We start from the raw sequence: 22,793 nt of genomic DNA, 5'->3' as shown, positions 1-22,793 counted from the left end.
CCAAGGATTGCAGGGCCCCGACCTGCTTCCCCAGGCTTCCTTGGAGGAGACGCCGTGGTGCCAGAGCCCAGCAGAGACTATGGTTCTGTCTTCTCTGCTTCCCACACACACTTCACCCACACCCCCGTGACTGCTCCTCAGTGCTTTCAGAATTTGTGAGTTTGCTCCTTGTCTCCCCCACTAGAAGACGGGCTCCTAAATTCAACAAATGGAATCAATTTCTATTGAGATAATAATATACTTAGTATCTGCTGTGTGCTCTGAGGGCTGATAGTCGTCTTGAATCCCCAAAACCAGTCCTGAGGTGAAAGTGAACGCGTTAGTCTGACTCTTTGTGACCCCATGGACTATCGCCCGACAGGTTTCTCTGTCAATGGTATATTCTCCAGGCAAGAATACTGGAGCAGGTTGTCACTTCTGCCTCCAGGGGACCTTCCTGACCCAGGGATTGAACCCGTGTCTCCTGCACTGGCAGAGTCTTCACTACTGAGCCACCCGGGAAGCCCCAACAAAAACTATGAAGTAGGTACTCTCATTACTCATTTTATGGGTGAGGCAAGTGAAACCAAAGGGTTAAATAGGTTGCCCAAAGATTCAAATCCAGGTAGGCTGGCTTCTAGGAAAGTGGCCTGAGGGCAGGGGCTGTGAAGACAGTACTAACTGCTCAGCGCACAGTTCTCAACAAGGCTAACTTGGCTTGTGCGAGTGGGAAGACACAGTGGGCATGACCTACATCCGGGGTCAGCTGCAGGAACAGAAAAACCTTCATGTACCCAAACCCAAGCCTTCCCAGCATGTTTAAAATGGCAGCCTGAATCAGGTAGCCATAAACAGGGAACTGGTCTTATAACAGCCACCTCTACGGTCCCACAGGCAGCTCTCATACTCCACTGCTTCTGCGCTTTCTTTACCTGTTCCTTGGACTATTCAGAAAGTCAAGAAACACAAGGTGGGCGGGCTGTGAGGCAGTGAAACCTATTTACTCCTGTGAGGAGCTGGTGGCCCTGACAGGGAACATTTGGAAACAACTAAACTATATAAACACCCATATATATAAATAGGAATACCTATATATATAATAGGTATGAGCTATATAATAGCTCAACCATAAATATATAGATGAGCTGGAGTAATTTACAGAATTATTACAGATTACTTCTGTCAAGATTAACAAATTCATTAACTCAGTTGCCAGCATTCTCCCAGGGAATCAGAAAGACCCCAAGTGGATGGCCAAACTTTGGTATCAGGTGAGGGTCTAGAACTCCAAATGCTCAACTCTTGGGAATGTATCAGCCCGAAGACCGTGCCCCATTCTGAGCAATACGGTGAGAGCTCTTCCCCAAGAAAGGATGTTCTCAGAGTAGTGTAGGGGCCTGAAAAGCACTTTAAAACTTTTTCAGAAGACACTCCAAATTTGTCAGTAAAATGGCTGTAAAGCCTTGAGGCTTTCACAAAAAGGCCTAGCATGTTTTAGAGTGATTGCAGTCAGATTCCTGCAGTGCGTTCTGGGGGTGCCCAGAGACCTGCGAGTGGTCTTTAACATACAGGCTGGCACATGGCAGCTGAGTGCCACGAAGCACGCTATTCACACAAGGCTCTCAGCTCACCACCCCTGCTTTTCAGTTGGTACCTGAAGCTGATGAACATCCCAAGTGATTTCCCTGAAGGTACACAGAGACCCTCCCACACAGACCAAGATGGAGTGAAAGCTATGGTGCCTGAGCCCCAGGACTATGGGCAATGCACCAGAAGTGCCACCCCTTGGCTTTTGCCGAAGATTTTACAGAGGCTGGCTTCTGAGCTCTGACCACCAGAGGCCTGCAGATCAGGCTGCCCGAGGTGTCCTGCCACTCCACCCTTCGCAGGGACGGGGATGGGAATTTCTAAAGATGCTGAGGAGCCCTGGTTCCCAGTGAACATCCCCCCCAGCACCGCTCCCCCACCGGGATGTGGATATGCTCAGAGTTCTCAGACGGCTAACAGAAGTAAGGGCTGAAGGGGAGGAAGGAGAGAAGAGTGAAGGGCCTCGGCCTGATGCCAAACAGGAACAGCTACGTACCGTTTTGGTCTTCAGCGCTGCACACTGCAAAGGGAAGGAAAGAAGGCGTCTGAATATGTTGATGACAAGGAAAGCCTCCAGCCACCCTGGCTGAGTTCACTTCCGAACTCAGGCTGCTCTCCTGCTGGGAACCAGGCCACCCTCCTCAGACCCTCCACACACGGGAGACTCACCCACAGCCCCTGCTGGGGTGTCTTAGAATAAGGGCTTCCACTGCTTTGCCGTGAACAAAACTGCCAGGCAAGAAGGAGATTACACAAGCTCAGTGTTCTTTTTTCCTACCACATCGGAAGCCGGCGTTAAAGTCAAGAAAGGAGGAACAGTCTGCCCTGGTCGGCCAGGGAGTCTGGGTGCGACTCCCCAGAGGAGCCATCTCCTCGTCCCTCCTTTGGGGAGGTTCTGGGGACCATCCAAAAGGGAAGAGCCTGTGATCAGGTGACCAGGCAGATGTCCCCTAACTCTGATGAATCTGAGCTCCTGGGAGAGGAGAACCTGAATCTGACTTCAACCACTGTGAGCAGGCCAGTCAGCACAACATTGACTTGCAGGAGCCCAATCAGCTGGGGAGCGACTGGGTGAAGTCATTTCAGGAAATGCGGAGTTCTAGACTACACTCGTCTCTCTCCTGCAGGGCTTCTCTGCCTTGATTGGTACAGTCTTCATCTTACCATAAATCAGCAGCACGGTCATAATAGCAAGTTTTTTCTTCCCCAAACTCATTTGACCACAGACCTTGTTTTACTCTGCATCACTGAAAATGATACCATGGCAAATGCTTTGGAAAATGAACAGCCCCGGGGCAGGCAGGACACACAGTGTGCCAGCACCTTGGGTACAGAGTTTGAGCATGGCCAGAGGTAGTGGTGAGTCTGACAGGGCAACATACGGCGGGAAAGGCCATGGACTTAAGACCCCGAAATCCTGAGAGCCAGCCTCGGCTCTCCAGTGAAGGGAAGAAGCTAACAAGGCCTATTTCACAGGCTGCCCTGCAGAGTAAATACACATACACAATGCCTGACCCCCACCAGGGCCCTCAGCTCCAAAGGACAGTTGTTATTAGAGGACGCAAACGCGCAGGGTGGCTGGCCCCTTCCTCAGCTGAAGCGTGGAAATGGAGCAGGCCGCTGTGGCCTCTAATGTGCAGCAGCAGGCGCCCTGTGGTTCTGTGCCGCCGCCGCCCGCACGGCCGCTCACCCAGGTGCTGGAGGCCCTTCTGGTCCTTGTACAGCCGCGTCACCCTCTCCATCAGTTCCCACTTCTCACAGCAGCCCTTGTAGTTGACGAAGTTGCGAGCCAGGATCTCCTTGAGCTGTCGCACGGTGAGACCTTCGATGTCCTCCAGGTCGGTCAGGTCAGACAGAGAGGCCCTCCGGCCTGGGACAAAGCTGTCCTCTGAGTCGACGGACTGCGAAGGCCAAGATGGGATGGGTGGGCTCCACTCCCCCGCCCCCGCCCCCGCCCCGGCTCTCGCTCCCAGGACCCCAGAGCTCTCAAAACCCTGTGCTTTTGGTGACTGGCCTCAAGGGAAGCAGGAATGGGGGCACATGGAGGATTACGTGGCCCCGGCTCTACATCGCAAGACAGACCTCCGTCTCTTCCTGACCCAAGGGCTGTGCTCAGGCCCAGAGGGCCACAGCCCCACCCCCAGTGGCCAGGCGGGAGGAGCAGCACCAGCTAAGGCAGGGGGTTTTGGATCCCGATTGCTCTACTGACTGATGCTGAGCAGCACCGGGCACGATGCTCACCTCTCTGGGCCCGTGTGCCCCAGGCTTCCCATGGAGATTAAACGAGGCAGCACAAGAGACTACCGTGCGTGGTCCGGGTCTTTCTCCCCCGGAGAGAGTTCTGCTTTCCCACAGAAGAAGCCTGCTTCCCGCGCAAGCATCCTCTCTGCACACTGGAGACCACAGCTCTGCGGCCCCACGGCAGTGCCCTGAACTCCCTCTCATCTTTCCTCCTGATTATCTGACCTCCTTCTCCTGACAATGGCCACTGTGTGCTGGAAGCAGAGGAAAAGAACAAGACTGGCACAGCGGCACCAGGAGCCTGCCCTCTGGCTGCTCTCCAAGTCAGCAGACTGGAAACCAACGGGCTGTGCCGCTCCACAGCCTCCACTGGGACACGGACGGCTCCTGAGGTTCACCTGAACACTCACACTAAACGCCACCCCCGCAGACAGGACTTCGGGACTGTCATCACAGCCGGCTCCTCCCCTCTCCCCCGTGAGGCTGCCCAGAGGGTCCTGACAAGAACAGCAGTGAGAGCAAAGGCAGACGCACAGACCCACAGGGCCCACCTGGGTCTCGTCCTCAGCAGGGGCTCTGGCTGTGCGCTCCAGGTAGATGGGCTCCTCTTGGTCCTGAGACACATGGCCATTGGCCTGTGGGGAGAGAAAGATGCCATTACATCCGCAGAGCTATCCCAGGGACGGCATGGGGCTCTTGCCAGCTCACGCCATATCCAAATGCATTCCCATCTCCCCGGGAACCTGGAGTCTTGCATAACAGCATTACAGAAGCCTGACTCTGTCAGGCAGGGAAGCGACATGCATACATTTCAACTCTAGCCAGGATGGCATTAACTTACCACTCACCGTCAGTGTCGGCTCAGCTTGCACATTCCCGAGTGGAAGGAAGATCCCACGGCTGCTCCTCTGCCGGACCGCCGTCAAGTCCGTTCCCGACACTGACGCCACAATGCCAGCCCTACAACTTCCACCCACCATCCCTGGTTTTGCACCCAGACCCGTGTCAACTCTTTTCTCCCCAACTGTTCAAACTATGTCTTCGCTTCTGCCAAACGAAATCTCCCCGGCTTCCTCATCAGGCCCAGATGAGATCAGTTTCCAGACCCTCACCACCCCACCCCTCTCTCTTCTGGTTAGTCACTCCTCTCATTAGAAATTCTAGAAATATGCTCCAACCAGTAGGGCAGACTATTACTAAGAGCTGTCTTGAAACCCAGTCAAAAATTATTTTAAGGCATCAAATAGTCTATTAGCCTGAGACTATATAAGACTAATGCCTATGCTTAAGAAGTTTCATTTGGCTTAGAATTCTAACCTCTCAAAAGGTTTCCTCTGGGTATTCCTTCAGGTTTTGCCAGAGTAGTCACAACTGGGACCCATCTAATCCCAGCACCACTGAAGCCACAAATCCCTTCCTAGATCCTCTCCACCCACTGCTCCCAAACAGGCGAAGGGTCTAGTGTGAGCCCAGAGCAAAGAGGTGTCCAAGCTCACAGGCCTTTTCCACTGGACTCTTCAGAGAACCAGCAAAGGGACAGCCTGGGAAACCAGTCACTCACTGCCCCCCGCTGCTCACCTCAGATTAGAATGCCTAATATGGAGCTAATTAAGAAAAGACACGCAACCACACAGAAATGAAGAGTAGAAATAACAACCGTCACCAAAAATGCCAAGTGACGATAAGCTCCTGTACGCAGCACATGCGGGCAGAGATGCTTCCCAGACAACGTCCAGTTTTCTCTTAGCTTTACATCAGTGTGGTACCCACTGTCCTCCTCATATCACCTTGGAGTTACAAGAAGCCATTTGGAGCCTAACCTTTTCCTAAGTAGACAGTTTCTATTATGTCTTCTCTTTGCCACAAAAGAGAAACTCGATCTCGTGCTGCAAAGTATGCTCCTGTCTTTTCAGCGTGTCCACTGGCTGAACCCAAATCTACAGTGAGTGTCTGTCCACAGTTAGCTTTATTCCATGCGCTTCCTTCACTAACAACTACCGCCAGGGCGTTACAGGCACAGGAAAGGGCCCTGGTGAGGCGAGCGCTACCAGCAGACACACAGCCTTCGTGCCGCTAGCTGCGGAATCGTCAGGCAGCCCTGCACGAGCTCCTGCGCTTGCCCTGTTTTTCTGGCTGGCAAAATGTGGGCCTCACCAGAATAGGGAGAAGCTGACCTGAAGGCCTTCTGGAAACATCAGAGGAGAAGCACCCAATGAGCCCTGGTACACGGTGTGACCTATGCGTGCAGTCTGCAAACTTCTGATTAATGAAAGGAATCCACCTGAAGGTTCTTTCAGGGGAAAAAAAAAATTCCCTCGAGGCACTCTCCTGGCTCCCCATAAACATAGAGAAAACCCTGGACCAAGCAAAGGGAGGAAGTCATGGCAGGCGGCCCAGCCTGTCCAGCAGACAGAGCAGAGCCGAGGGAGAATGAAGCCCCAGAGTGCGCTGGGGAGAAGGCCAGCTCAGGCCGACGAGGGAGCTGCATGCATGTCCTGCAGGTGAAGCTTGCAATCACAGCAGCCTTTATGGCTCAGTGCTCGTCAGAGCTGAATCAGGGGCCCTGTTCCGGCAGAGGCGGGGACCAGAACAGGAGACAGTAGCCCTCCACGTCCTGTGCAGGAGACAACTACACTGGCGCATGCTGGCTCTGGGGGGCTCAAAGCCCTTCAGACGTGGGGTCACGCCGCCAGTCAGTCCTCCCCACATCCTGGCAGGAGCCAAAGTGGTCTGGATTACTAACCTCATCGCCTTGTTAAAGGCTCAAACCTCCCACAAGTGACCCGAGAGTCAGTGCCCAACTGGATGTGGAAACTGGATCAGTTCAGTTGAGTTGCGCAGTCGTGTCCAACTCTTTGCAACCCCATGAATCCCAGCACGCCAGGCCTCCCTGTCAATCACCAACTCCGGTAGTTCACTCAGACTCACGTCCATCAAGTCCGTGATGCCATCCAGCCATCTCATCCTCTGTCGTCCCCTTCTCCTCCTGCCCCCAATCCCTCCCAGCATCAGAGTCTTTTCCAATGAGTCAACTCTTCACATGAGGTGGCCAAAGTACTGGAGTTTCATCTTTAGCATCATTCCTTCCAAAGAGCACCCAGGGCTGATCTCCTTCAGAATGGACTGGTTGGATCTCCTTGCAGTCCAAGGGACTCTCAAGAGTCTTCTCCAACACCACAGTTCAAAAGCATTAATTCTTCGGCACTCAGCTTTCTTCACAGTCCAACTCTCACATCCATACATGACCACTGGGAAAACCATAGCCTTGACTAGACGGACCTTTGTTGGCAAAATAATGTCTCTGCTTTTCAATATGCTATCTAGGTTGGTCATAACTTTCCTTCCAAGGAGTAAGCATCTTTTAATTTCATGGCTGCAGTCACCATCTGCAGTGATTTTGGAACCCAAAAAGATAGTCTGACACTGTTTCCACTGTTTCCCCATCTATTTCCCATGAAGTGATGGGACCAGATGCCATGATCTTCATTTTCTGAATGTTGAGCTTTAAGCCAACTTTTTCACTCTCCACTTTTACTTTAATCAAGAGGCTTTTTAGTTCCTCTTCACTTTCTGCATAAGGGTGGTGTCATCTGCATATCTGAGGTTATTGATATTTCTCCCAGCGATCTTGATTCCAGCTTGTGCTTCTTCCAGCCCAGTGTTTCTCATGATGTACTCTGCATGTAAGTTAAATAAGCAGGGTGACAATATACAGCCTCAACATACTCCTTTTCCTATTTGGAACCAGTCTCTTGTTCCAAGTCCAGTTCTAACTGTTGCTTCCTGACCTGCATACAGGTTTCTCAATAGGAGGTCAGGTGGTCTAGTATTCCCATCTCTTGAAGAATTTTCCAGTTTACTGTGATCCACACAGTCAAAGGCTTTGGCATAGTCAATAAAGCAGAAATAGATGTTTTTCTGGAACTCTCTTGCTTTTTCCATGATCCAGCGGATGTTGGCAATTTGATCTCTGATTCTTCTGCCTTTTCTAAAACCAGCTTGAACATCTGGAAGTTCAGGATTCACGTATTGCTGAAGCCTGGCTTGGAGAATTTTGAGCATTACTTTACTAGCGTGTGAGATGAGTGCAATTGTGCGGTAGTTTGAACATTCTCTGAAAGGCATTGCCTTTCTTTGGGATTGGAATGAAAGCTGACCTTTTCCAGTCCTGTGGCCACTGTTGAGTTTTCCAAATTTGCTGGCATATTGAGTGCAGAACTTTCACAGCATTATCTTCCAGGATTTGAAATAGCTCAACTGGAATTCCATCCCCTCCACTAGCTTTGTTCATAGTGATGCTTTCTAAGGCCCACTTGACTTCGCATCCCAGGATGTCTGGCTCTAGGTAAGTGATCACACCATCGTGATTATCTTGGTCGTGAAGATCTTTTTTGTACAGTTCTTCTGTGTATTCCTGCCACCTCTTCTTAATATCTTCTGCTTCTGTTAGGTCCATACCATTTCTGTCTTTTATCAACCCCATATTTGCATGAAATGTTCCCTTGGTATCTCTAATTTTCTTGACGAGATCTCTAGTCTTTCCCACTCTGTTGTTTTTCTCTATTTCTTTGCATTGGTCGCTGAGGAAGTCTTTCTTATCTCTTCTTGCTATTCTTTGAAACTCTGCATTCAGATGCTTATATCTTTCCTTTTCTCCTTTGCTTTTTGCTTCCCTTCTTTTCACAGCTATTTGTAAGGCCTCCCCAGACAGCCATTTTGCTTTTTTGCATTTCTTTTCCATGGGGATGGTCTTGATCCCTGTCTCCTGTACAATGTCATGAACCTCATGCCATAGTTCATCAGGCACTCTATCAGATCTAGTTCCTTAAATCTAAATCTCACTTTCACTGTATAATCATAAGGGATTTGATTTAGGTCATATCTGAATGGTCTAGTGGTTTTCCCTACTTTCTTCAATTTAAGTCTGAATTTGGCAATAAGGACTTCATGATCTGAGCCACAGTCAGCTCCTGGTCTTGTTTTTGTTGACTGTATAGAGCTTCTCCATCTTTGCCTGCAAAGAATATAATCAATCTGATTTCAGTGTTGACCATCTGGTGATGTCCATGTATAGAGTCTTCTCTTGTGTTGTTGGAAGAGGGTGTTTGCTATGACCAGTGCATTTTCTTGGCAAAACTCTATTAGTCTTTGCCCTGTTTCATTCCGTATTCCAAGGGCAAATTTGCCTGTTAGTCCAGGTGTTTCTTGACTTCCTACTTTTGCATTCCAGTCCCCTATAATGAAAAGGACATCTTTTTTGGGTGTTAGTTCTAAAAGGTCTTGTAGGTCTTCATAGAACTGTTCAACTTCAGCTTCTTCAGCGTTACTGGTTGGGGCATAGACTTGGATTACTGTGATATTGAATGGTTTGCCTTGGAAACGAACAGAGATCATTCTGTCATTTTTGAGATTGCATCCAAGTACTGCATTTCGGACTCTCTCCTTGACCATGATGGCTACTCCATTTCTTCTAAGGGATTCTTGCCCACAGTAGTAGATAATGGTCATCTGAGTTAAATTCACCCATTCCAGTCCATTTGAGTTTGCTGATTCCTAGAATGTTGATGTTCACTCTTGCCATCTCCTGTTTGACCACTTCCAATTTGCCTTGATTCATGGACCTGACATTCCAGGTTCCTATGCAGTATTGCTCTTTACAGCATTGGACCTTGCTTCTACCACCAGTCACGTCCACAGCTGGGTATTGTTTTTGCTTTGGCTCCATCCCTTCATTCTTTCTGGAGTTATTTCTCCACTGATCTCCAGAAGCATATTGGGCACCTACTGACCTGGGGAGTTCCTCTTTCAGTATCCTATCATTTTGCCTTTTCATACTGTTCATGGGGTTCTCAAGGCAAGAATACTGAAGTGGTCTGCCATTCCCTTCTCCAGTGGACCGCATTCTGTCAGCCCTCTCTAGGTCTTAATCCTCCCACTGTTCCCCAAGTCAGGTGAGTAAAAGGCTCACTGAGGCACTGAAGTGTAGCTACAGGACGTCAGCACGCCCCGGTGATGACAGTGATCCTGGCACTTCGGAGGTGGTTAATACGTGCTCACTGAATAAACGAACGCATGGAAAAATAGTGCCTAGAGACCCAGCACCTGGGAGCCAGAGGCTGCCGCTTCCTCCCCCAACCCTTTCCTCTCCCCACCATGAGCACCTAGTCTGCAGAGCTGGCCCACGTCCTGTCAGTCCTAACCTTACAGGGTCCCCTGGGGCCACACACACACAGCTTCCAGCTACTTCCCATCCTCTGTCCAGTGCCTCTCCCACTGGAGGCGGGGGACCACTTCCCCCGTCCCCACCCCAGGCCTCTGGCTGAAGCCTCCTGCCTTGCTGGTGCTGGGTCCTCCCCCGCTCTCCACCAAGTGTGTGGGTGTTTGCTTCCTATCTTACAACTTGACACTAGTCTTGCTGTCTGACACCCTATCCTTTACTCTTTCACCCCCCTCAACCCTCTCTCCTCAGTGATAATAACGATGCTGTTTAGTCACTAAGTCGTGTCTGACTCTTTACAACCGTATGGACTGTAGCCCACCAGGCTCCTCTATCCATGGAATTCTCCAGGAAATACTGGGGTGGGTTGCTATTTCTTTCTCCAGGGGATCTTCCTGACACAGGGACAGAACCCAAGTCTCCTGCATTGGTGGGTGGATTATTTACCACTGAGCCACCTGGGAAGCCTGAGGTCCACTGGCATCACTCTAATCCAACAGCTGGTTTCCACATCTACCTTCCCCCTCAGAAGGGCTTTCTCAGTGTAGAAGCAACATAATCCTCGATTCTGTGCCTCCCGTGCCTGGTTCATAATTCAGTCCATGTGCTGCCCTGCGCCTTCCATCCCCAGGCCCTGCTGGGATGCTGATAAGGCCGCCTACTGTTCAATAGCCCTGCAAGCACACCCTAGCCCAGCCAGCACGGGCAGGAGCTGCCGTGCCCGTGTCTCGGTCACAGTGTTTTCCTCCTCTGTCTCGCCTCCACATACTCTTTTTTTGGCCTCACCACGCAGCACGCAGAATTTCCCCAACCAAGGATCAAACCTGTGCCCCCTGCCCTGGAAGCTCGGACTCATAACTGCTGGACCACCAGGGAAGTCCTACGTGGTCCTTTTTCTCCCTGGTGCCTTGTGACTATCACTGAGGCACCGAGTTCCCCATCGGCCCAAGAAGACCATGGGGTGAGAAAGCAGGAGGGTAATTTGATCAGAACCAAATGTGGAGACCCAACAGTGAATTTTCTCAAAATGTTTCTAGAACAACCAATTTTTTAAAACTCCCTAACTGGGATAGGAACCTATTACAAAGACAGAAAAATACAAAAACCCAGTACCGTGCATCCGTTTCTCTAAGAAAAGCCCAAACGTGAGTCTGAAGTCCAGAAAACGCCCTCCGTCGGTGGGAGGCAGAAAGGCATCCAGTCACCCGCGCACTGAGCCCCTCTCCCGCGGCGCGGAGGGAGAGGAACTGGAACCTGCCCTGGAGAGAGGGGAGGCCGCACTGGCCGTACCTGCTGCCGGCCCTGCGCTTGGCCAGGGGGTGCAGACTGGAGGCCGGGTGAGGTAGGCGGCACGGTGCTGGTGTGGGGCCGGGCGAGGAAGGCCTGCTGCTCCGGGAAGTCGGGGCCCAAGTGGGGCGCCTGAGTCCTGCCCTCCTGGGAGATGACGGGCTGCTGGCCGAGCACCAGGAACACCAGCTCCTCCTTCTCCCGGCACATGTCGGTAGAGATGTCGTGGAGGCTGAGATAGTCCCTCAGGTCCTTCACCTTCATCTTCATGAGCTCCTCCCGCCGGAAGTCCGTGGCACGGAAGCGCTGGCAGAGAAGGCAGAGGCGGGGCCCGGCCCCCACTTGGCTGGAACAGCTGGTACAGAAGTTCTTCTTACAGTCCAAGCAGGTCTGCTGCTTAAGAGCGAGAGGCAGAGGAAACCACGTCAGACCGCGAGGACAAGACAGAGCGTGACAAGGGCTGGGCACGACCGCCCCTGTGACTCGGCCTTTCACCGAGCTCCTGCCCTACCCAGGGGTCGGGCCGCCGGGCAGAGTTTAGGGTCAGAGCCCCGCGGAGGCAGCAGGGCCCCCGCGGGTCTCCGGCAGCCAGAGGCAGGGCGCCACGGGCAGGACTCCACTGGCGGCTCACACCACTCATGCTACTCACCGGTAGAGAAACAGAGGCTGTTAACTGAGAGTAACAGCTTTAGGATAAGAAAAGCCCCGCCTTTACGAAGTCTCCCTCCCCCATTTCTTGTGGTGTCACCTTGGGGCTGTAACTTGGCCTCTCTGGCCCTCAGTTTCCTCATCTGTAAGGTAGGGGGTGATGAAAGCAACTACTTCATAGGACTGTTGTAAAGTTAAGAGATAATGCACTTAGCATATCCCACACGTGAGTCTTCCATAAGTGTTTAGTGTTTTAATTATTATTTCTAGGAAATACAAGCCAATGAGAGAGTCAAGATTCAAATCAGTATCGTGGAGCAACTCCCCTTCAATAATTGTATTTTGTTCTATACTTCTCAATACTGTACAATTATAATCTTTGATAATTACTACTCCAAAAATATATATATTATTAAATGACTGAGGGGCTACTATGTGCCAGAGCTGGACTTAGCTTATCATTCAGTTCTCAAAGCGACCCTCAAAGCAGGTATTTTCCTGCCTCCCTGCTTCCAGGACAGAGCATCCGCGGCCTGGAGAGAGGAAGGCGGATCCTGAGGGGCAGGCAGGGAGCAGTGGGTCTGGGGTCCACACCTGAGGCGGTCTGGGTTTGCTGCTCACGCTCATGCTCTTTCCACCAGGCCACGGGACTGACTCAGCCCCACGCCAGCCCCCAGCCGTGCTAAGTCAAGGGCCTGGCTCTCCCTCTCGGAGCTCCCGGCCCAGGGCTCCGTCTGCAGACGCTGGGGCCCAGGCCCCCACCCTGCCCCGGGAAGGCCCACTCCAAGTGCTGGGAGCGCGGGGCTGCAGAGAGCAAACCCAAGACAAATACTTAGTCAACGACAGGAGGCCCTCCGGACACGAGGGGGGAGCTCTCGTCTGTGGAAGTACAGGGTGTCTCGGGCGGCTGACGAGAGGGCCGGGCAGACGAGCTGGCACTGCCTGGCAGCAGCTACTCCCGGGATTGCGAACAACACAGGGCACAAGGGCGTGCTCAGCCCCCAGGAGGCAGCTCCTGGCCCCTCGGCCCGGAGGCTGAGCGAGCGCAGGGACATCTGATGAGCCCTATTCCAGCCACGAGCGGGCCACACACCACCACAGGGGTGAGCCCTGAGCCCCCAGCGCTGGTCCTGGAGGGGTGCTCACTAATCCTTTAGAAAAATTAACAACTTTTCATCCTGGGGTGACTTCAGCATTAACCTAAATCTTTCTTCCCCCTCTTTTCTAAGTATAGAAAGCTGTTCAAGCAAACAAGAATGCCCAGGAGACTCAGATTCCCAGAGTCGAAATCACAGCCCCTTTGGTGTGGTGCTGAAGGAGAAGTCTGCAGAGCGGAGGGGGTTATATTTAGTCTTTTCTAAGTGTCATTCGGAGAAGGCAATGGCACCCCACTCCAGTATTGGAGAATCCCATGGACGGAGGAGCCTGGTAGGCTGCAGTCCATGGGGTCGCTAAGAGTCAGACACAACTGAGCGACTTCACTTCCACTTTTCACTTTCATGCATTGGAGAAGGAAATGGCAACCCGCTCCAGTGTTCTTGCCTGGAAAATCCCAGGGACAGTGGAGCCTGATGGGCTGCCATCTGTGGGGTCACACAGAGTCGGACACGACTGAAGCGACTTAGTAGCAAGTGTCATTCGAGCAGTAAAGGGAAGCGAACATAACGCTGTGACTGCTGACACTTGGAAGGACACATGTCAAGCTCCCTCACTCTCCACACAGTGATAACCACACAGTACAATGTTCACACGGCTGCACACGCTTTAGAACAGTTCTGGGACCAGACGCCACTCAGATGGAAAGGAGATGTTTTGGGGTATTTGGGGGGTTTGGTCACATCTAAAGCTTTTCTAGTGGGTGATGAGATGTGTTTAGGATGATACAGTGAAATTACAAGGCTTCCATGTCATAAAGCTGTAGGTCCTGACGTGGAACATTGCTTACATCGGTACAGTTTTGACAAGACCTAGCTTGACACAACTGAACAGCCCTGAGTTGCTCCATCAGCCAGATCTAAACAACAGCCTTCTACGGTGTACAGTGTACTGGATACCAGATCAGAAAGCAAAGACAGCAACCCACCCGGCTCCTCTGCAACCCCCAGGGGCTCTGAAGTCCCGGCATCTGAAACACACCCGACAGGAAGCAGTAAGCCAGTGCTCGCTTGAGGCTAAAACCCCAATTTGAAGAGTCAGGAGAGAACAAAGGAGAAGGAAAAGGCAGCTATCAACAAACGCTGGCAGAACAAGTAAAGGAAACACCTAAGTATAAATTCCAGCAAATGGCACACTGAGTAGCAAGGTGGCAAGAAAGATGACCTAGGGGAGCCCGGGTGCCCGCAGAGACACCCAGAGCACGGGGGGCCAGCACGGGTGCCGGCGTGTGGCTCCCCCTGCCACCCCACCCTTCCTCTGCTACCCCCCACCCCAGCCCCGTTCCCTGGCACAGGCCAGGCCGACGTTCTCAGCCCTCCTCCTGCCGTCCTGCCCAGAGGCAGCCCCTCCTGGGAGGGAAAGGGCAGCAGGGACATGCTAGGATTAAGTCCTGGCTGGCTGCGTCCCCGCTGGGGGAACTTGTGCACAACAGACAGCTTCCCAGAGCATCAGATGCTCATCTGCAAAGTCGGGTGCTCAGGACTGCTCAGTGGCCAAGAATCTGCCTGCCGATGCCAGAGACACAGGTTCGATCCCTGGTCCAGGGAGATCCCACGTGCCGCGGAACCACTAAGCCTGTGTGCCTACACGTACTGAGCCTGCGCTCTAGAGCCAGGGAGCCGCAGCCAACCCTCAGGCCCTAGAGCCCGAGGTCCACAAGAGGAGCCACGCCATGAGCAGCCGTGCACCGCAACTAGGGAAAAGCCCTCGCAGCAGCGCAGACCCAGCACAGCCCCAAATAATAAATACACAAGTAAACTAAAAGTCGGATGCTCAGCCTACCTCGAAGGACTACTCAGGTACTGCATGAGCTAATGCACGGCGAACCTCAGCATGAGGTAGGCACCCCACACATTAACAGTCACCTCTAGTTCCCTTCCCCTTGGGCCAAGACCGAGGAGCCACCCCCTCTTTCTACTCTGAGACTTGATTATCTCTTCCATGTCTAAAAACACAACCTTCCTGCCAGGCCACCCTATCCTCCCCTTTCTCCAGTTGGTCAACTAAAGAGGCTAGGCGCCAAACCCCCTCCAAAACCGTCAGGGCTGCATGCAGGTATCACCAGCACAGACAGGATATATTGCTTCCAGCCAGTCCTGTCCTGCAATTTCCGAAACTGGAAGCTCCAGGAAGCCAGGGCTCCATATTTTTCACATCCTCTCTTATAAAGTCCTTAGTGCTCACTGGGCTTTGTACCAGTGAGCATTCAGCAAATACTGACCACAATGAAGAAGGAAAAAGAGACAGGAGGATCCATGTCATCATTTCAATTCAACCACTTCAAGAAAAGACATTTTGAAAGCTTGCAGCTGTTAAATGCCAAACCCTTGAGATAAGATGCCAATCCACTTAAGCATGAAATTACAAGTGCAAAACTCTCGTAGGAGAAAACATCCTTAACATTCACAGAATTCACTGTGAATTACACAAAATTAATTCGTCCCCTCGTGGCAAGCAAATATTGTACCAATAACCATCTTTTATCTTCCAAATGGAACTTTGTTTCCCCCTACAGAAGCTCTTCTTGGGACTTGCCTGTTGGTCCAGAGGTTGAGAATCTGCCTGCCAATGCAGGAGACACAGGTTCGATCCCTGCTCCAGGAAGATTCCACATGCAGCGAAGCATCTACTGAGCCCATGTGCTGTCAACTACTGAGCCTGCACTCTAGAGTCTGTGCTCCGCAACAAGAGGAGCCCGAGCAAGGCAACTAGGGTAGGTAGCCCCCACTCACCGCAACTAAAGAAAGCCCAATCGCAGCAACAAAGAACCAGCACAACTAAAAATAAACAATTTTTTTAAAAAGTTCTTCTTCTTGGTACAGAAGCTTTCTTCCCGCCTCCTCACACAGCTGCGCCTTTGCCCTCATCTCCCTGTCAGCCTTCGAGCTCCCTACTGTGGAGGGATGACTCTCTTCGTCTTTACCTTTCCAGCCCAGGCAACGCCTAACACACACTGAATAATCTATTTTTCACTAAATAAGAAAAAAATTACTTTATTTTTTAATTTTGGCCACGCCAGGCAGCTTGCAGAATCTTAGTTCACCCACTTGGGCTCGAACCCACACCCCCTGCAGTGGAAGCGCAAAGTCTTAACTGCTGAGCCACCAGAGAAGTCCCTGGAGTTCCTTATTTTACTCAGTGTCACGCCTTATTTTAGTCAGACTGATACCCTGCCTTCTTCAGTTTGACCTTCTCCTCCTCCATTTCATCCGTCTTCGTCAGTCGTGTGCCCTTGTATCTTAGTAGCTAAAGTGCCTTTTGTGTCCGAGTCTCTTCTTTCTCATCTGTAAAATGGGTTGACAGCCACTCCTTCACAGGGTTCTGGCACAAAGAGCTGGTCACCAGATCGAAGCTGCCTGGACCGGTCTCGGCCTCCCCCAGACCAGGCTCTGGGCACTTCCCGCTGGTGTGCAAGAGCTGCCTCAGTGCCTCTCCTACGGCTCCAGCAAACCACCCTCCTCGTGAAGCCATGTCCACTCCCTGAAACAGGGTCAGCCAGGCTGCTGCTTTGTTCAGAACCCTTCAGTGCCTCCCTGTGGCCTGGTGGCTACAGGCTCCTTCCTTCCTGTGGAAGCCCAACGCTGCTGCCCTCACTCCCCAGTCCCCTGCACCCTGGAACAGGCCGTGCACTCTTCCCAGGTCCAGCCTGCATCTGCTCCACCTCTGGTGCTTTTACCTCGGCCACTGGTGCCAATCAACAAGCCTCCCTCGTGACTAGAATGATCCATTTACCAACAGTGCCGGGTGACCTAATACTTAACTTATGCAACTGACTCTCGTTCGTTCTTTGTAAATGGGGGCCTCCTTAACCAGACAGTAAGCTCCCCAGGGGAACGCCCTACGTCTTGGCCCTCTCTCCACAAAGCATGACCTCTAGCTGCTAGCACGCTGCTGGGACAGAACCGGGCCCTCAGTGAAACTCTTCAGTGTTGGAAATGCCAGCCGTAGAGTGATGAAAAGTAGAAACTCTCTGATCTACTTCCTCTTTTGCAAATTCTTCTCAACAGTCCAGTCATTCATTCATTCATTTGAAAAACCGTATTGCCCACCTCCCATATCAGTCTAGACAGACACTGGGAAAAACTTGTGGGCAAAACCGACAGAATCTCTTACTCTGTACCATCTGAGAAGACAGGCAATCCACAAGCACATGTATGTTGGGTAGTGAAAACTGCTATGAAGAAAATAAAGCACCTTCCCATCCCCACCCAACCATCCCTCTTTCTTCTGGGGCCGGTTCCCCCATCCATCCACTTTCTCTCTTCTGGCTGACCAAGGTCAAAAATGTGCTAGATCTCCTGATTCTCCCAAGTTTGTTTGTTTTTTTAAATTGGAGGATAATTCCTTCACAACACTGTGACTTTTTACCGTCCCTCAGTATGAATCAGCCATAGGCATACATTTGTCTCTCCATCCTGTACCCCCGCCCTTCTACACCCCAACCCTCCAGGTTGTCACAGAGCACCAGCTTTGGCAGCCCTGAGTCATGCGTCAAACTCCCAATGCTGACCTGTTTTACATATGGTAATGTATGTTTCAATGTTATTCTCTCAGATAAGCTCCCAAGTTACCACCACTTATCTGTGCTTTCTCTCCATTTCCACTCCAGAGTATAACTGACTTTAAAAAAAACGAAAGGGGGGGTGTCAAACCTACTGCAAATTCATGCTGCTGCTTTTCTTTTTTTTTTTGTCTGTGCTGCATGGCTTGCAGGATTTTAGTTCCCCAACCAGGGAGTGAATGGGAAAGTGCAGAGTCCTAACCACTGCACCACCAGGGACTTTCCCATGCTGCTTCATTCAGACAAGGGTTTTCCCTATTCCTTTCTTGCCAGTTACTTTGCCACTTCTACTGGTTGTTCCTAGCATTGCTCACAATGTAGAGATGCACGTGCTCTGACCATCCAACAGACTCCTGATGTGCTTATGGAGTCCTTGAAATGACTGATTTAGATAAGGAGGACAATTTCTTCATCTGTTAAATAGGAAGACATAACAGTAGCATGTACGTTACAGGGTGGTGTAAGGATGCAGGGACAGCACGCATCTGAAATGCCTAGCTTGGTGCCAGGAACAGGACCCCACAGCCCTCCTTCCATCACCTCCGATGCTTAGTCCACCCACTGTCTCCACCCCCAGCAGCACTGAGACCACATGGCCCCAAGTTCCTCCTGCTCTCCACCTCAGTCTCCATTTTCAGACTGAACCCCTCAGTTCACGTGTAAGAGGGGCGCCCCTGCCCACAGAGCCACAGCCACCTGGCTTTGGCAGCCTCTCCCGCTGAGTTCTAAGTGACTGGGGTAGCCGAGCAAATCACAGCAGAGCTTGGCTGTGTGCTCCCCTTCCCCGCGTGGCAGTGAGGTACAGGCAACATGCAGCCTGCGAGGCAAACTGCCCATCCTCCAGCACCTCACAGGCACAGAGGGGTGGCTGGTCAACACTGCGAGCTGCAGAAAGTCTGACACGCTCTCTTCATGGGGAGGACTTGAGAGTCAGAGACATATGTTGGAATCCTGGCTCTGCCTTTTAATAACCATGCAGTTGTGGGGCACTACCTACGCAGAGGGGAAAGAATGAGTATCTTCATGTCTAAGAAGATATTTGTCAGGAACTTGACAGATACAGTTTCCTTTTACTGTTAAACTTTAAGCCTTAGTTTCTCATATGTAAAGTGGGAGGTCAGGGCCCCTGAAACCTACATCAAAGAATGTCCCTGGGGGTCCAATGGTTAAGACTCTGCGCTTCCAATGCAGCGAGTGCAGATTCAATCCTCAGGCAGAGAATTAAGATCCCAAATGCCATGTGGCACGGCAAAAAGAAACCCAAAACAAAAAATCTACATCATAGAGGTCCTGTGAGGATCAAATGAAACCAAAACTCTACAAATCACTTAAAATAGTCACTGGCATACAGCAGATGGTTTAGAAAGTATTTTTTCCTCTCAAATTTCCCATTATCGTCACTGGAACATCACCTCCTGGGCTGCACAGTTCTCATTCTGTAGAGTTTTTTCCCAGGTCAGGGCCTTCAGCCCCCCAGCGTGCTTGCCCAGACAGAGGGGAAGCGCACACCCATGCATATCATCGGCCCAGCCAGCAATCTCACTTCCTGCCCACTACTCTGGAAACCGCTAACATGCATTTTAAATAATATGGCTACAGTAAATAAATAAGCTCCAGTCTTCACCTTGTCAGGGTCCTGATGTATCTGAGATGTTCCTGACACTGCCCTCAATTAAAAGAACAAGTTCATCTAGAGTCAGGCTTTTTACCACGGCATCTAATGAAGGAACAGCAAGTACCTGCTGCACCCCAAGCATCGCGCCGGGCCCCCTGAACAGCTTAGCTCACTTTATTCCCAGGACACTGTGAGATGTGATTTACATACAACTATGATGGCATCCGGTCCCATCACTTCAGGGAAATAGATGGGGAAACAGTGGAAACAGTGTCAGACTTTATTTTGGGGGGCTCCAAAATCACTGCAGATGGTGACTGCAGCCTTGAAATTAAAAGACGCCTACTCCTTGGAAGAAAAGTTGTGACCAACCTATATGGTATACTGAAAAGCAGAGACATTACTTTGTCAACAAAGGTCCGTCTAGTCAAGGCTATGGTTTTTCTAGTGGTCACATATGGATGCGAGAGTTGGACTGTGAAGAACGCTGAGTGCCGAAGAATTAATGCTTTTGAACTGTGGTGTTGGAGAAGACTCTTGAGAGTCCCTTGGACTGCAAGGAGATCCAATCAGTCCATTCTGAAGGAGATCAGCCCTGGGTGCTCTTTGGAAGGAATGATGCTAAAGATGAAATTCCAGTACTTTGGCCACCTCATGCGAAGAGTTGACTCATTGGAATAGACTCTGATGCTGGGAGGGACTGGGGGCAGGAGGAGAAGGGGACGACAGAGGATGAGATGGCTGGATGGCATCACCAACTCGATGCACATGAGTTTGAGTGAACTCCAGGAGATGGTGATGGACAGGGAGGCCTGGCGTGCTGCAATTCATGGGGTCACAAAGAGTTGGACATGACTGAGCGACTGAACTGAACTGAACTGAACTGATGATATCCCCACTTCAGAGTTGGGAAATGAATCTCAAGAGGTGAAGTCATACAGCTAGGAAGTGGCCAAGCTGCTATCTGAATTCAGATCTGCTGCTGCTGCTGCTGCTGCTGCTAAGTCGCTTCAGTCGTGTCTGACTCTTTGGGACCCCATGGACTGCAGCCTACCAGGCTCCTCTGTCCATGGGATTTTCCAGGCAAGAGTACTGAAATAGGGTGCCATCGTCTTCTCCGGAATTCAGATCTAGCTGTGTCCAAATCTCTGCCGAGATGCTTTGCTTTTGCTTGGTTAGTTTTTTTGGGGGGGGGTTGTTTAGCCATACCTTGCAGCATGTTGGATCTTAGTTCCAACTCTTTGCAAGTTTCAACTTAGCTCCAACTCAGTTTGGATCTTAGTGCTGACTCTTTGCAACCCCATGGACTATACAGTCCATGGAATTCTCCAGGCCAAAATACTGGAGTGGGCAGCCATTCACTTCTCCAGGGGATCTTCACAACCCAGGAATCGAACTCAGGTCTCCCATATTGCAGGCGGATTCTTTACCAGCTGAGCCACCAGCCAGGGAAGCCCTTAGTGCCCCAACCAGGCATCAAGCCCACGCCCCCTGCACTGGAAGCGCAGTCTTCACCACTGGACCACTAGGGACGTCCCCTGCTTAGTTAGTTCTGATACTCGTGTGGAAGGACGGGTCGGGTCTGGGTTGCCAGCTCTGCACCGGCAAAGGGAAGGGCAGGCATCAAGGAGGGAAGGCCTGCCCGAGGACCCGTGGCTACACTGGCTGAGCAGGCCCAGAAGTCGACACTCACCTTCCTGGCCATGCTTGCGAAGTGAGTCCCACACGCCTTGCAGCTTGGTTCTGAGCCCGTGGGAGAAGGGAAGGAGCTGTACCCAGGGTTGGAATAGGCCTGTGTCCTGGCTCCCTGGGGCGGTGAGGCCTCCTCAGGCTGTCCATCCAGGCAGAACCAGTTGCAGCAGGTTGCCCACATGATAAGATCTGATGCAAGGAAGAAAGGGGAGAAAGGTCAGAATTAAAAAGACACACCTCAACTGGGTTCCCACCCCCGCGGGCACAGGTGAACCGCCATATAGGTCTACACCTGCCGCCAGAGGCAAGGTGAGGACGGGCTTTCAGGGGCCACATCCGCACCTCCCCCCGGCTGCCCTTCCAGTAAAGGGCACGCACAGACAGCTGCCGCCAGGACAGGCCAGCTCGAGTGGCCGAGCCGACCTGCTACCTTTGAAAGGGTGCTGATGTTTCTTTGGGTTTCATCTGAGATCTTTACTTCAAATAACATCTTTTGTCTTAGCAATTACACGTGGCCTGACAGCTCTGTCATTCAGGAACATAACCTTGCCCCTAGAGCTCAGGCAGAAAGAACTCTATCCTACATTTCCACACTCAGACTGACATGGGGCGGAGGGATCAGTATTTCCTTTACTTAGATGAGGCAACCCAGGCTCAAAGGAATCAACGTCATACCTAATTACAGAGAACTGAGATTCGGAAAACCCAGTTCTTCTGACCCTCAACCTAACGTTCTTTTCCCTGTATTACGGTGCTCCCTGCAGAACTCGCTGACAGCTCTTACATGTGTACCTCCGACTCGACATCAGCTTCTACCACGGCACCTGTAATACCTGCAATACTTATGCTTTTTTCTACACCTAGGCCATCCAATCTTTGAGGGCTGCTGCTGCTGCTGCTAAGTCGTTTCAGTCGTGTCCGACTCTGTGCGACCCCATAGACGGAAGCCCACCAGGCTCCCCCGTCCCTGGGATTCTCCAGGCAAGAACACTGGAGTGGGTTGCCATTTCCTTCTCCAATGCATGAAAGTGAAAAGTGGAAGTGAAGTCGCTCAGTTGTGTCCGACTCTTAGCGACCCCATGGACTGCAGCCCATCAGGCTCCTCCGTCCATGGGATTTTCCAGGCAAGAGTGCTGGAGTGGGATGCCACAGGGACCACTTATTCACATCAATCCTGTGCACACAGCAGACGCTCCACAGATATTGGCTTCCTTGCTGAATCAGTGCCTCTGCGGACTTCTTAAGAACTTTTGGGTTATTATTCCCATTCTAAGTATCAAATATAGGAATTAGGGGCAAGGGGGTTGATGCTTTTTTTTGAAATCACCGAACAAGGAGGATCCACTCTCTCAAATGTCAGAATAAACTAAACACTACAAGGGGTTCCACTAAAATGCCAAGTGCTGCTGTGATAAAGTAAGATGTGCTGTTCTCAGTAGACCGAGGCAGTCAGGGTGACCTTGTAGGGGATACGCTCAAGGGGATAATGAATGAAACATGTAGCGTATTCATAATCAGCTCACACAAAAGAATGGTACTTTCAGCTCTGCCTCCTTACTCACTGAAAGTGCCTTTGTTAGCTTGGAGTTCAAAGACCGTAGTGAGCTGGAAGAACTAAGAAGCCACTGGTTCCACCTTAGTTATTTTTTAAGAGGAAAAGAGGAAGGCCGAGCACAGTGAAGGAGCTTCCTGGTTCACGCAGATATGACCTTCAACCTCATGATTACTCCAGAGTCTTTCCAGCTTCCTAACACTGCCTCCAACATATGCATTCATTTCTGTAGGCATATCCCATTAACACCTGTCTCAGC

At 51.3% G+C, this 22,793-nt stretch overlaps 1 protein-coding gene across 4 annotated transcripts in view; it reads right to left on the bottom strand.

The window, feature by feature from the left end:
- Positions 1–22,793, bottom strand: part of RFFL (ring finger and FYVE like domain containing E3 ubiquitin protein ligase) — a 77,380-nt gene that overhangs the window by 3,051 nt on the left and 51,536 nt on the right. For 3 of the 4 annotated variants that reach the window (XM_019981260.2, XM_019981261.2, XM_070772684.1), the window contains exons 2-6: positions 20,984–21,171; positions 11,315–11,707; positions 4,359–4,442; positions 3,257–3,467; positions 2,063–2,086 (exon numbers count right to left, since the gene is read on the bottom strand). In XM_019981260.2, coding sequence (XP_019836819.2) covers positions 2,063–2,086; positions 3,257–3,467; positions 4,359–4,442; positions 11,315–11,707; positions 20,984–21,163 — 892 coding nt within the window. In that variant the 5' untranslated portion in view covers positions 21,164–21,171. Of the gene's footprint in view, positions 1–2,062; positions 2,087–3,256; positions 3,468–4,358; positions 4,443–11,314; positions 11,708–20,983; positions 21,172–22,793 lie in introns of those variants that run through there. The other variant, XM_070772683.1, reaches the window with a different exon arrangement.

This window comes from Bos indicus, chromosome 19 (assembly GCF_029378745.1).
Source record: "Bos indicus isolate NIAB-ARS_2022 breed Sahiwal x Tharparkar chromosome 19, NIAB-ARS_B.indTharparkar_mat_pri_1.0, whole genome shotgun sequence".
Classification (NCBI taxonomy): domain Eukaryota; kingdom Metazoa; phylum Chordata; class Mammalia; order Artiodactyla; family Bovidae; genus Bos; species Bos indicus.
This window is presented reverse-complemented; position numbering and strand designations above follow the sequence as displayed.